The following is a 13,752-nucleotide window of genomic DNA, read 5'->3' as shown; positions in this document are numbered from 1 at the left end:
ATGCGACTCAAAGGCACACCACAACAAAAATAATAATTTTAAAAAGTAAAAAGCTAGGAAGCCACTGCAACACATTGCACTGTGGTCTACAGCTATTTTGGTCCAGTTCCCTGTTTTCCAAGCGATCGTTATGTTTTCTCTATCTTTCCTATTTCCATCTCCATCAAGCCTGCTGTGACAGCCAAAGAGTTACAAACAAGATTGTGCAGTGTACTTTTCTTCCACTGTTTTCTCTGTCTACAGACAAACTTACCTGCTCTTTTTTAAAATTGTGGTGAAAATATGCATAATAAAACATAAACCTTCTCAACCATTTCTACATGTGCAATTCAGTAAGATTGATTACATTTTTCACATTATAACAGCCAGTCTCACCATCCTTTGCCAAAATAGCTCACCACCATTAACATAAGCTCAGTGCCTCCTGAGTAAACGTTCCCCTTTCCCCTCCCGTCTACACCTGGTAACTGCTGATAATCTTTAAATATTTCATATATTAAAAAATATTTCCTTATTTCATGTAAGTCCGATCATACAGTATTTGTCCTTTTGTGACTTCTTTTGTTCAACATTACAATTTAAAGATTCATTCATATTATGGCATCCATGCATTTCTCTTGACTGTTCAGTAGAATCCCAGAGTGTGTGTGTGTGTGTGTGTGTGTGTGTGTGTGTGTGTTTGTGTACACACAATCAACATCTTGTTTATCTGTTGATGGATATTTTGATTGATTCTACCTTTTCACTACTGTGAAAAGTGCTTGCAGTGAACTTGCTATACTTGTTTCTCTACATTTCTGCCTTAACTGCTGGTTATCTACCTAGGATTGGATTGTTGAGTCATAATGTAGTTCTATATTTCTGAGGAACTTCCAAACTGAAGGAGGATTCCAGTTGCTCTATAACCTTGCCATCATTGGTTATTTGATGGTTATTGGTGAGGACGTAGTAGAATCTCACTATAGTTCGTAGTTCCCCAGTAGCTATGGCTGGAACTTTGGCAGTGCACGAGGGACCTCCCTGACGGTTCAAATCCACCAGTGGCTCCACAGAAGAAAGATGGGCAGTCTCCTCTTATTTGACTTCCAGCCTCCCAAAGAGTTCCTTGAGGGTTAACTATGAATTGGTTCCAACTCGATGGCAATGTGCTGAATTTTGCTTATTTATTTTTTGGAGGTTAATTTTAGATGATATTTAGCATTAAGTTTGGGATTACAGGATGCAAGAGTGCTAAAAAGATATGTTCTCACTTTTTACATTTTAAAGTGAGAAACTCTCAGTTTACATGGAACTTCATTTGTTACGGATTCCAGAATGGTTTTCATGTCCCTGTGAGTTAAAATTGACACAGTGGCAGTGGATTTAGTTTTTTAATGGCTGAGCTCCTAGTGACAAGAAGCTGCGTTGCAATTCTGAAGGCACGCGCTTTGAGCCCACCAGCTGCTGCTCAGGAGAAGGATGGGCAGTCTCCTCCTCTGCAGTTAACTGCCTCTGAAACCCACTGGAAGATCAGCTGTGGGTCAGTTTTGGCTCTATGGTACACAACAACAATGACATTGAACATCTTTTTGTGTATTTGTTGGCCATTTGAGTATCTGAAATTTTCTTTCAGTCTTCTTATTCTTTATTGATAAAATTCTTTGATAAACCAAAGTATTTCATTTTTATGAGGTCCTGTTTACCTATTTTGTCTTTTTCTATTCGTGCATTCACTATTGCACCTGACTGTGCATTGTTAAAAACTAGATCTCACAGACTTACCTGTACATTTTCTTATAAAAATTTTATGGTTTTAGTTTTAACAGTTAGGTCCCTGATCCATATTGAATTGCTTTTAGTATATGATGTGAGGCAGTGACACAGTTTCATTGTTTTTCATGTGGACATCCAGTTCTTCTACCACCATTTGGTAAGGGGACTCTTTTTTCCCTTAAGGAGCTCTTGTGGGCTAGTGACAAGGAGCTGCACTGCCAACCCAAGGGCACACAGTTTGAATCCACTAGCTACTCTGCAGGAGAAAGATAGGCAAGCTCCTGTGTGATTTTCACCCTCTGAAAGTCCACTGGAGGGTCAGCTGTGAGTCTGTTATGACTTGACAACACATAACAACAATTTCTTTTCCTATTGATTGGACCTAGCATTATTGTAAAAAAAATCAGTTAACCACAAATTTCTTTTTGGGTTCTCAGTTCCATTCCATTTGTCTATACGTCTGTTATGACACCAGTAAAGAGTTGCATAGGGCAGAGGGAGGTCTGGTGGCCTAGTTGCAAGAAGCTGCACTGTAATCCCACAGGTATGTGGTTTGAGTCCACCAGATGCTCTGCTGGAGAAGGAGGGGCAATTTCCTCCTGTACCAGTCAGATACGATTTGATGGTACACACACTAAAAATAATAAAATAAAAAAGTTTAAAAAAGAGAGTTGCATAGGGTCAAATCAGAATCAACAGCGATAGGTGTTAATGAATCATTGGAATGGATCACTGTTTTCATTCCTGTGTCTTAGTAGTATGTTTTGAAATCAAGTAGTGTGAGCCCTCTCACTTTATTGATTTTATAATTGCTTTAGCTATTTAGGGTCCTTTCTCATAAATTTGAGAATTGACTTCTCTATTTCTATAAAGATGATTAGAATTTTGATAGGGATTACATTGGCCAGAAGCCCTGATGGCTTGCTAAATGAAAAGGTGACAGTTCAAGTAGGAAGAAGTATATTGTTTTTTGAGAATTGCCATCAAGTCATTTTTAGCTGATGACAAACCCATTGGTTATGGAATGGAACAGCTTTGTAGGCTTGTCTTGGCAGTCATCTTACACAGCAGGTTGTCAGGGCTTTTCTTCCTGCAGCACTCCTGGGTGGGCTGAAACCACCAGCATTAGCCTTTGAATGTAAACTATTAGTGCTACTTGGGGACCTGTTGGGGGGGGGGGCAGACTGGCCTGAATCTATTTCATTTCCTTTGATCAGAGAGCTCAGGTGCAGTAGTCCATGGGAGCTTGCTCGTAACCCAAAGGTGGTGCTTTTCTAGCTATTCAAATTCACTGCATGTGCAGTCCAGTAGCATTGATTACATTCCTCAGTTGTACATAGACTTTGTCCTTTGCCAACATATTCCACTCATTTACCTGTTGTCTGTGGCAGCTTTGCACTACAGCAACAGAGATTTTTTTAAAAAAAGGCCCAACATCTTTTTCCTGTTAATGTGTAAGAAGGAACATGCTTCACCTGAGTGTCAGAAGAGCTGAGTTGAGCCCTAAATCCATTATTATTGAGTGGCTGACATAATGGGTTTACAAATCTCAGTTCCTCACCTGTGGAATAATAATGAATGATAACGACGCGCATGGCTATTGTAAGAACTGAAGGTATAATTACTGGTATTTTTTCCCCCAGGAATTGCTGTCATTTGAGGATGTTGCTTTATTCTTCACCAGAGAGGAATGGGAGAACCTTGACTGGGCCCAAAGGTACCTGTACAGAGATGTCATGCTGGAGAACTATAGAAACATGATCTTTCTGGGTAATGATTGGTCTTTAAGTTTTGCCTTTGTGTGTTTTCAGTGTCTAAGTTTTCATTTCCTTATCTGCAACTTCAAAATCAGAAAAAGCCAAAAAGGGATTTTTTTTATAATGTATAAGCCTATGAAAATCAGACCTGAAGCCAAGTGGAAACACCTAATTTTATCTGCCATGTAGCTATTTCTTTTTTTGACTCACTGACGTAGAAATACCTAACCAAACACACTGACTCAACTGGTGGTGTTACCTAGTATAAATATATAGTATAGATGCCAATTCACCTGTCTAAAATCTGGAAAAAATCTTAATTTTTAAATACATCTAGCCTCAGGAGTCAATATTTATGCGTTCCATTTCTTCCTTAACAATATCTAATTTTCCTACATTCATGGTTCTCACATTCCATGTCCCAATCACCAGTGTCTGCTTACAACTGTTCCTCTTCCTTTGTATTTCCATGCTTGAAAACTCAACCTCCTTTGCCATCTCTGTTATCTAAATGTTGTACATAGGGTTTTCAGAGGCCTGCTATTTCAGAAGTGGATGGCCAATCCTTCTTCCTAGTCTGTCTTAATGTGAATGTTCAGATTAAGAGAAGTATTAGACAGACCAGCAAGTTAAAGGTATATCCCTTCTTGCAGAGTTAACTTTACGGCACACAACAACAACAACAACAACAGCCTCAGGAGTATCTGATAAAGGATTCTGGATTTGGGTTATAAATGGATTAGCTTGAGAGTTCAGACAATGCATTTCTACCCCCAGCCCATATCCATCTTTCACATTCTCATTTGTTAAACCTCTAGCAGTGGACAAGATATTGGCCACTTTGAATTCCAAAGGCCAGCTTCTTATTCTCTTGAAAAGTCTCTTTCTTCCTTATCTCTGGAATGGGTAACTTCCTTGTTAGCAACACAAGTGGGTGCACTGGAAATCATCTCTTATTTTTTTACCTACTTTCACCTTCCCAAGAGCCTTGTGTTTGCCTTATTCCAATGCAGTCTCTTACTTTGGGAATTTCCTTGCCCTGTCTGAGATGCGGGTATATTATGCTGATAATAGTTTCTTTCTGGGACCACATATATTCACCCCCACACATTTATGCTCTTGGTACAGTTCTGACCACCTCTTATGGGATTGTCTTTCCACCTCTGGTTTTGTTAAACATTAATTTTCTTTTTAAAAGCCTTTCAGGGGTGTAGTTAACTATGTGGAAGGAACAAAAAAGTGAAAGAAAGGGAAAAAACACTTGCAGTTAACAGATTGACAATTTTTCTCACTCTTAATATTTTTTTTTAAAAGGGCATCTATTCTGTATATAAAGCCATTAATTCTTTTTAACTTAGCATTACATCACTGTTTTCCCAATGTTATTAAAATCCCTCCATTATCATTCCACTATATGATAATTTTTATTCCTTTCCCATTTGGACTTATTTACCTTGGTTTTTTTATTGTTGATTTGCTTGTGTTGTGTATATAAATTTGTGTTACAATGTTACAAAGATGTTTCCGATTAGAAATATTGATATGCTTTTCTGATTATTTCAAGAATTAGAATTTGTGAATGAAAGGATAATGGACACTTTAAGACTGGATATATTTTACAGAATGATTTTTTTAAAGAAAATTTGTTTTGCTCTGTATATCAAACAGCTCTATTTTGCTATATTACTGTACTCATTTAGAGATCTGACTAGTTATAAAAATAAAGTATGTTCATAATACAAATTTTGCATCAGTGAATTATGTAGAAAACATAAAGCATCTGCAGACCCATTGCTCAGAAATAACTGCTATGAACATTTTAGTTTCTTTTTGGTAGTCTATATATAGTTTTAAAAACAATAACAACAAAATGCTATATATCTGCTCTGTATTCAGCTTTAAAATATGTTGTTGTTGTTGTTGTGTACCATCGATTTGGAACCGACCCATAGCTGACCCTCCAGCAGGTTTTCAGAGACAATGAACACATTGCCACAGATGATGGGGAAAAAATGTGTTTCTAAGCGCGGTCGTCAACTTAAAAGTGTGCGGCAACGGGAGGAGATTGTCTATCCTCCTGCGGAGCAGCTGGTGGTCTCAAACTGTGTGACTTCAGGACTGCAGCACAGCTTCTTGCCACTAGGCAATTTTCCTAATTTAAGAAATTTCGGTTGAACACATTTATTTTTATTATCTGCCTAATACGTATTCCTTCCTGGGCTTTGTGCTGTCAATTCCCCCATGACATTCAGCTTATTTTCAGTTTTTAGAACACAGCTGAACATCTCTAGTACATTATCTACTTTCACACTAGTCTAGTTTTTCGTTAGGCTGTATTGCTGAGAATGAAATTATCAGGTCTAGGGTTTTGAATATTGGTCAGGCTTTTAAAAAAGTAGAGAGTAAACATTTTGGAGAATGCATCAGTGAATAAGGTAGAAAATAGAAAACATTTTGGTTTGCTTTTTCTTAGTAACAGTCTTTCATAAAGATTGTGCCACTTTCTAGTGTTATCAACCTTTTAAAGTACTGTTCTTATCTCTCTCCTTATCATAGACGAAGGGGATTGAGACTGAGCGCTGGCACATCTCTGTAACTCACTAACCGCCACATCCATTTACTTCCCCATGAGTAGGATTTCAGTTCCCCAAGCCTGAGGTGATCTCTCAGCTGGAGGACTGGGATGAGCCATGGATCCTGAATCTACCGAGAGCTTGGAGTAGGAAGACTTGCAGCAGTGCTGGCCCAGGTGAGTGAGGAGGAGACCCAGTCGAGTGGAATCAGTAATAGGAAAGGAAATCATATTAATGTTGCCCATTTTCCATATTAATAATGCTAATTGTATACACACCAGACACTGTGCCAGGTGCTTGGCCTGTATCTCACTTAATCATCCCTCTGAAGGGAGGGGTATGACTATTAACCCTGAAAGATTAAAATATCTGTCCTAGGTTGACGGAATTTTATTTCTTGTCTCTACGAGGCTTATCCTCTTTCCACTGGAGCATTCTATTTTTTCTGAAGTAGCTGGCCCAGTGGTTTTTAAAGGACAGCTGCCCTAGGTGCTCCTTTATTCAGCTCTCATTACTTATCCTTTTGCTATACTATCACTTGTTTTCTTAATTTCATTTTGGTTTCCGTATTTCCTCTGTATTTCCTGGTATCTTGACTCCTGATTCCTTTATTCCTACTGAACCTTTTTCCTGATTGCCCTTCTACCCTTTTTTCACTTCCCTCTCTACTCAAAGTTTTCTCAATTCCAGCACTGACATTTGGACTAGATGAGTCTTTCTTTGGGGATGGATGCTGTATGCATTATAAAATGTCTAACAGTATTCCTGAATTTTTATCCACTAGGTGCCTGGAGTACCACCCCATTTGTACAAAATGTTTTCTGATGTTTCTAAGTAGCTCCTAAGGAGTAAAAATAAACCATGGTTGAATACCACTGCTCTGCTCATTTGGCTTTTGTGCCTATTTCCCCTTTGATTCCTTTTCTGCCCTTATATTTTCTCAGTTTCTAAGGAATTTGTTGATTTGTCCCTACTCACAATTATTATGAGCATGCAATCTACATGACCTGAGTAAGTTGCTTTTCTAAGATTGGTGAAATGTGGTATTTTCTTTTTTTTATTTTTATTTTTTTTTTAAATGTGGTATTTTCTAGAACACTCACATGCATTTTTTAGTCAGTTGATGTAAGGATCTCTGTTATGAAAGTGAAGAGTACTGTTAAATTCATTATTGTGGCTTCTTGAATAATGACATAACCAAGTAAACATTTGATAATTTCATTCTGTTATCTTGTATCAACAGCCAACTTCTTTCCCTTTTCCCCCACTCTGCACCCTCCTGCCACCCTGCAGTGAAGAGTTCATTTATTTTCCTTTTGTTTGGCTAGGTTCCGAGGCCCAGTACAAGATGAGAAAACGGACTTCAACGTGGGAAATTCCTGAAGAATTAATATCAGATAATGTATCAATGGTAAAGCAAAAGGCAGCCAACAAGTCCTCTGAAAAGTTAAATAAATGTAAGGGATTTGTAGACAGTTTCAGATTTACACCACCTGCCAGTGGTGATAAATGTCAGAAGGGCTTCATTCAAGACCTTAATTTTATTGAAGATCACAATGCTCAAAGAAAGAAGCAGGACAGATGCAATAAATATGGGAAACTCTTCAGTCATAAGCACATTTTTACAAGACCAAAATGTTATGAATGCCGTGAATGTGGAATAGTCATCAAGCGTGAGGCAGATTTTCTTCGACATCAAAGAATTCACACTTTAGAGAATCCTTTTGAATGTAACATTTGTGGACAAGCCTTCAAACAGAAGTCAGATCTTCTTGTCCATAAGTTTTGTCACTCATCAACAAAACCGTATGAGTGTCGGGACTGTGGAAAGTGCTTCCGTCAGATCTCCTATCTTGTTGAACATAAGAGGATTCATACCAAAGAAAAACCCTTTAAATGTAGTGAATGTGAGAGAACTTTTAGTCAGAATTCAACCCGTATTAGACATCAGTTGACTCACAGTGGAGAAAAGCTCCATAAATGCCTGGACTGTGGGAAAGCCTTCAGTCGACACTCCACTCTCCTGAGCCATCAGCAGATTCACACCCGACAGAACACCCACGCTTGCCCTGACTGTGGGCAGTCCTTTGGGCGCAGTGTCGATCTCATTCAGCATCGGAGAACCCACACCAAGGAGGAATTCTTTCAGTGCAGAGAATGTGGGAAAACATTTAGTTTTAAATCAAATCTTTATCGGCATGAGGTCATTCATACTGGAGAGAAGCCTTATGCATGTAACCGGTGTGGAAAATCTTTCAGTTGGCGCACAAGCCTTATTAAACATCAGCGAACTCACCAAGGACAGATGTCTACATGACAGCAGAACTGACCATTTAGCGATCAGAGCTCCATCATTACTGCAGGTATTTATAACTTGATTGCTTCATGAAATAAAAAGAGACTGAAATGATGTTTCTGTGGAGACCTCCTTTTTCTGTGGCTTACCACCTACTTGATCCTGCTTATGTGAAACCTATACTTGGACCAGGAGGCAGTCATGAGAACAGAGCAGGGAAACACTGCATGGTTCAAAATTGGGAAGAGTGTATGCCAGAGATGTGTCCTATCTCCATACCTTTTCAACCTATATGCAGAACAGATTATCTGGGAGGCTGGGCTCTATGAGGAGAAATGTGGCATCAGGATTGGAGGAAGACCCATCAACAAGATGTGTTATGCAGGTGACATAACCCTGCTTGCTGAAACTGAGGAGAACCTGAAGCGCTTACTGCAGAAGGTCAAGGACTGCAGCCTTCAATATGGATTGAAGCTCAATATCAAGAAAACAAAGATTCTTATCACTGGGCCGACTTGCAGCTTCATGATAGATGGCAAAAAGATTAACAGCTTCAGCTTGCTTGGCTCCACAATCAACACTCTTGGTTCCAGTAGCCAGGAAATTAAAAGACAAATTGCATTGGGAAAGTCTGCTGTCAGAGACCTCTCCAAAGTACTGAAGAGCAACAATGTCAGTCTGGAGACCAACGTGCACCTGATACAGGCCATGGTCTTTGGAATTATTTGCTATGCATCAAAGAGCTGGACAGTGACTAGGAATGATAGGAGAATTAATGCCTTTGAGCTGTGTTACTGGAGAAGAGTATTGAATATACCATGGACTGCTAGGAGAAACAAGTTCACCCTAGAGAGGATGAAATCAGGCTGCTTCTTGGAGGCAAGGATTCTGAAGCTTCATCTGACACACTTTGGACATGTTGCAAGGAGGGACCAGACCTTTGGAGAGGGATGTCATGCTTGGAGGGTGGAGGGACAGCACAAGAGAGGAAGACCTTTGATGAGATGGATTGATTCAGTAACTGGGGTAATGGGGTGGGTATGTCAGAGACAATAAGATTGGCACAGAATAGAGCAGGGTTTAGGGCTTTTGTACATAGGGTCACTATGAGTCTCAGGCAACTCGATGGCACATAACAACAAACAAACCATTACCTACTATATTAAAAATTAATTGCCATCAAGTTGGAACAAACTGATAGCTGGCCCTCCAGTGGGTTTTGGGGGCTATAAATCCCTCAGGAGGAGATCGTCTTTCTCCTGCAGAGCTGCTGGTGGATTATATCTGCCAGAGAGGCACTACCTTTGAGTTAGCAGCTCAACTACCTGCCAACCATGGAAGAATTCGCTCTAGAAAATGTAGTACGCTGTTGTATACAGTCTCGTGAACTCCCTGTACCTTATTCACTTTCTCCACTCTGATTTTAAGACAGAAGGGAAACATGGTATAATTTTGTTCTGTGGCTCTCCAAGTGGGGGACAAATGGAAATGAACAATTTAAGTGCCTTTTTTGTGGTTTACATAGAAAGATATTACATAGACTTAAAGGGCAAAAAAGCATTGCTTTGCTTTAAATGAAGGGCTACTCATTAGTGATATACTGAGTTATTAAAATGTGTTCTAAATGTATAAACTAATTACTATGCCTGTGGACACTAGAGAGGAAGACCTTCAACAAGACGGATTAACACAGCAGTTGCAACAATGGGTTTGAGCACAGTGGGGACTGTGAGGACGGCACTGAATAGGGCAAGGTTTCACGCTCAGTCACACCTAACAACTAGATCCAGCTAGAGTGTTGCAAGTCCGTATCTGTAGCACATGCTATTGGTGCCCTGCCTTACCCATTCTGTACATTTCATCTGGCTTGTGGTACCTTTACCTGCAGGCTTTCCCGATGGGTAACTGTCATATGCTGGGAGCAACCCTCAACATGACCACACAGTGATGGATGAGAATTTGCATTTAAAAACTGCATCTCCTCCCAATTTTTCCCATATGTTTAGACACCTTCATCCACAGCAGAAGTGGATTTATTAGTTGTCCTCCCTTCTATCTCCACCTTCCTACCAGAGTTCCCTCACATTATCACCCCCCAGTTAAAAAAGAAAACTGCAGACTCCTCAGATTACAGAATTCAGATTTATGAATGGCTTGCCCTTTTGTTTCATAAATGTGCCCTAAAATTAGGCTGAGAGCTATATGTACCTCTCACCTCCAGATTCCACTTGAAGATGTAAATGGAGCTTGTTCATAACCCAAGGACTTCCTATTCTTGTAGTCAAAGTTATCAACTATTGTCCTAGAAGAGCCATGTCCCTGTGTAAGCCAAGCACATTTTTATATTCAGGTGAAAGAAATTAAGCTGTTGTATTACTCCCCCTACATCTCACCACAACCAATTCTTTTGAAATTTGAAGGTCCTGATGCCATCCTAAATCTGCACTATAAATTGCTATTTGTTATTTATTGCCTTCAGTCGACTCTGACTCATTGTATAACAAACAGGACTGAATGTTGTCCTGTTCGGTGCTGTCTTCAGGATCTTCAGTGTGTTTGGATCCATTTCTATAGCCACTGTGTCAGCCCATCTCATGGAGTTTCCATTTGTTTTGATTGGCTTTGTACCAAGTATGTGTCTGTACCAAAATAGTGACTGTTTTATGATGTGTCCAAACTTGGTGAGATGAATTCTGGCCACTTCTGCTCCTAAGGCACTTGCTGGTTATAGTTTTTCTAGGTCTGGTCTGTTCTTTTATCAGCCCACAGAGCAATCGATTCTGTGTTGTTACTGGTATCACTATGATAAATGGGTAATGTCCCATTTCCATTTTGAAGGGTCTACTGTGGAAATCCAAAGTCCCTGGGAGGCACAAAAGGTTTTTACCTGTCTATTGAGGTGAACGTTAGAGACTTGAACCCAGCGAACAGTGCTGCACGAAAAAGGCCTAGCAGTCATTCATAAATATTACAGCCAAGAAAACCTATCAAGTCCTTTGACTCTGATTCATAGGGTGATCATGAGAATGAGCTTGATAGCATTGACTTACTGCCTTTCCTCTCAGAGCCTGCCTTCCTCAATGGAACAGACAGTCGTGGCCAGCAGCCCCTTGTGTTTGGGAGACATTCCTACCCAAACGTCTCCAGAATTGCTCAGATGTTGAATAGTTAGACTTTGGTTTGCTTACAGGAAAACCTCATCAATCATAACTAATATTTTATGAACATTATGAACTTCCACATAAATGAAAGGACAAAGGCATTACTTTTTTTTTTAAAAAAAGCCTTTACTGAAAGAACATTGACTGAAATGAATATTCATCATTTGGCTTATTTACCAATAAGATCTAAAACATCGCCGTCAAGTTGGAGCAGGCTCATAGCAAGCCTTCCACTGCGTTCTCACGGCTAAAGTGCAAGGGAGGAGACTGCTCATCTTTCTCCTGAATTACCAAAGAGAGAATCTTTGCATTAATGGCACATCTGCCTATGGACTAGGCTCCCAGAGTTTGCTCTTTAAATAAGTAGCATCAAGAAAACCCAAGAGAGTAAGTATATTATATGTGACAATATGGGTAACTCTCACAAATAGAAAGGAAATAAAACAGACACAGAAGATTACAGTTATGGATGAATTATGTCCTTCAAAAATGTGCAGACTGATTTTGAGGATGGTGTGGGACTGGGCAATGTTTCAATCTGTTGTTCATCACTGAGCCAAGACTGGCTTAAGGACATAGGTAACAGCAACTGTGTCTGTACCAGTAATCCCAGGCAAGGTAACTGTAGGATATGTTTTGAACTGATCTCATACAAAAGAAAAAGGAACAAGGACAGACAGAGAGTATGGTAGATTACCCCATGAAGATTATCCAGGAGCTCAACAGACCCAAGGGCCTCCACCAGAGCTGACAGAGAAAAGCTTCCCCTGGAGCTGGAACCCCGAACTTCAAGTGGGTAAGGAGTTGTGCTGCCAACCCAAAGACACATGGTTTGAATCCATAAGCTGCTTCCAAGGAAAAAGACTGGCAATTTCCTTCCATGTGGTTTATAGTCTTTGAAAACTGCAAGGTCAGTTTAGGTGGTTCCAACCAGATGGCAATGAATGAATCTTTCAAAAAGAAATTTGTTAAAAGCCATCCACTTGTATTTCTTGTATAGTACTTTTGTTAAGTGGGGTTGCTATGAATAGGAACTGGCTCAATGGCACCTAACAACACGTGATACGCAGCACTCATCTCCTAATCAAAAGGTTGGTGGTTCAAATCTACCCAGAGACATTTCAGAAGCAGCCACCAACACAGAATGGACTCCACAGTAACTAATGTGTCATACTCTTCCTTATATTAATACCTCATGGCAGTTTTAAACTGTTACTTTACCCATTTCCTCATTCTCAGCCCCAATGTTCTTTATAAATGCATTTTTTAAAAGTTTAAATTTTAGCACAACTTAAAATGAAGCCTTTTTAGGTACACCTAAGCCAATATTTCAGTTCCTTCCTGCTGGTTATATGGAAGATCAAAGAATAGGCAATGCTTTACTACTAAATCCAGAGTTGAGAAAAAATGCATTATTAAAGGTAATTTGAGGTTTGGCTGTGGTAACTATTGAAAGTACTAGGAAATTGGCAGTGTGTATTAAGAACCATAAAATGATTCACATACTTACCCAGAATTCTAGGAGTCTAGTTTCAGGTTCTAAAGAATCATCCAGATTATAAAAATTATAGAATCATCCATTATTGTATTTGTTACTGCAGTGTCTGAAATCTGGAAAAATTAGAAATGCTTGTAATCTCTAATTAAAGGAAAATGGTTCAATTGCTAGGAAATGATGCAGCCATTATGCATAATAGTTATGAAGACTATTAAAAACCCATTAAGACACAACAATAAAATTTAAGATATAAACTGCTCATGCACTATGATCTTTATTATGTAACAAGAAAAAATCAGAAGACAATACACACAAAAGTTAACAGTTGAGTCAGGGCAGTAAAATTATGGATAATCCCCCCCCTCTACTATTTTCTGAAATGTAAAAGGGGCTGGGAAGGGAGTTTCTAAAGGAAACTGAATGCAATATACATTATCATGTAGAAGTGGAAAGATAATATTTAGATTCAAATTCCTTCACTCAGTTTAACCCAACAGTGACAATAAACTAATTCCTATATCCTACTTTCATCTAGTTACAGGAGTAGGAAAAAAGACAACGCCGGGAAGTTAAAGAACATCAAGTTTTTAAATATCATCCAAAGCTTGTATTTCTTGTCACAATAAGTGCACATGCACCTGCTACTTCACAGCTGCTATGGGGTCCACAGAAATGCTTCATGGAGTGGGGAGAGGAAAAAAATAATGTGAGATGC

At 39.3% G+C, this 13,752-nt stretch overlaps 1 protein-coding gene across 1 annotated transcript in view; it reads left to right on the top strand.

The window, feature by feature from the left end:
- ZNF789 (zinc finger protein 789) overlaps positions 1–8,399 on the top strand; it is a 9,480-nt gene extending 1,081 nt beyond the window's left edge. Inside the window, exons 2-4 of the mRNA XM_006896593.1 lie at positions 3,396–3,522; positions 6,145–6,258; positions 7,411–8,399. Coding sequence (XP_006896655.1) covers positions 3,396–3,522; positions 6,145–6,258; positions 7,411–8,399 — 1,230 coding nt within the window. The remainder of the gene's footprint in view (positions 1–3,395; positions 3,523–6,144; positions 6,259–7,410) is intronic.
- The last annotated feature ends 5,353 nt before the right edge of the window (positions 8,400–13,752 follow it).

This window comes from Elephantulus edwardii, unplaced genomic scaffold, assembly GCF_000299155.1.
Source record: "Elephantulus edwardii isolate Elephantulus edwardi_28Jun2011 unplaced genomic scaffold, EleEdw1.0 scaffold00186, whole genome shotgun sequence".
NCBI classification, from domain to species: domain Eukaryota; kingdom Metazoa; phylum Chordata; class Mammalia; order Macroscelidea; family Macroscelididae; genus Elephantulus; species Elephantulus edwardii.
Note: the sequence above shows the minus strand (reverse complement) of the source record. Positions and strands in the feature narration are given on the sequence as shown.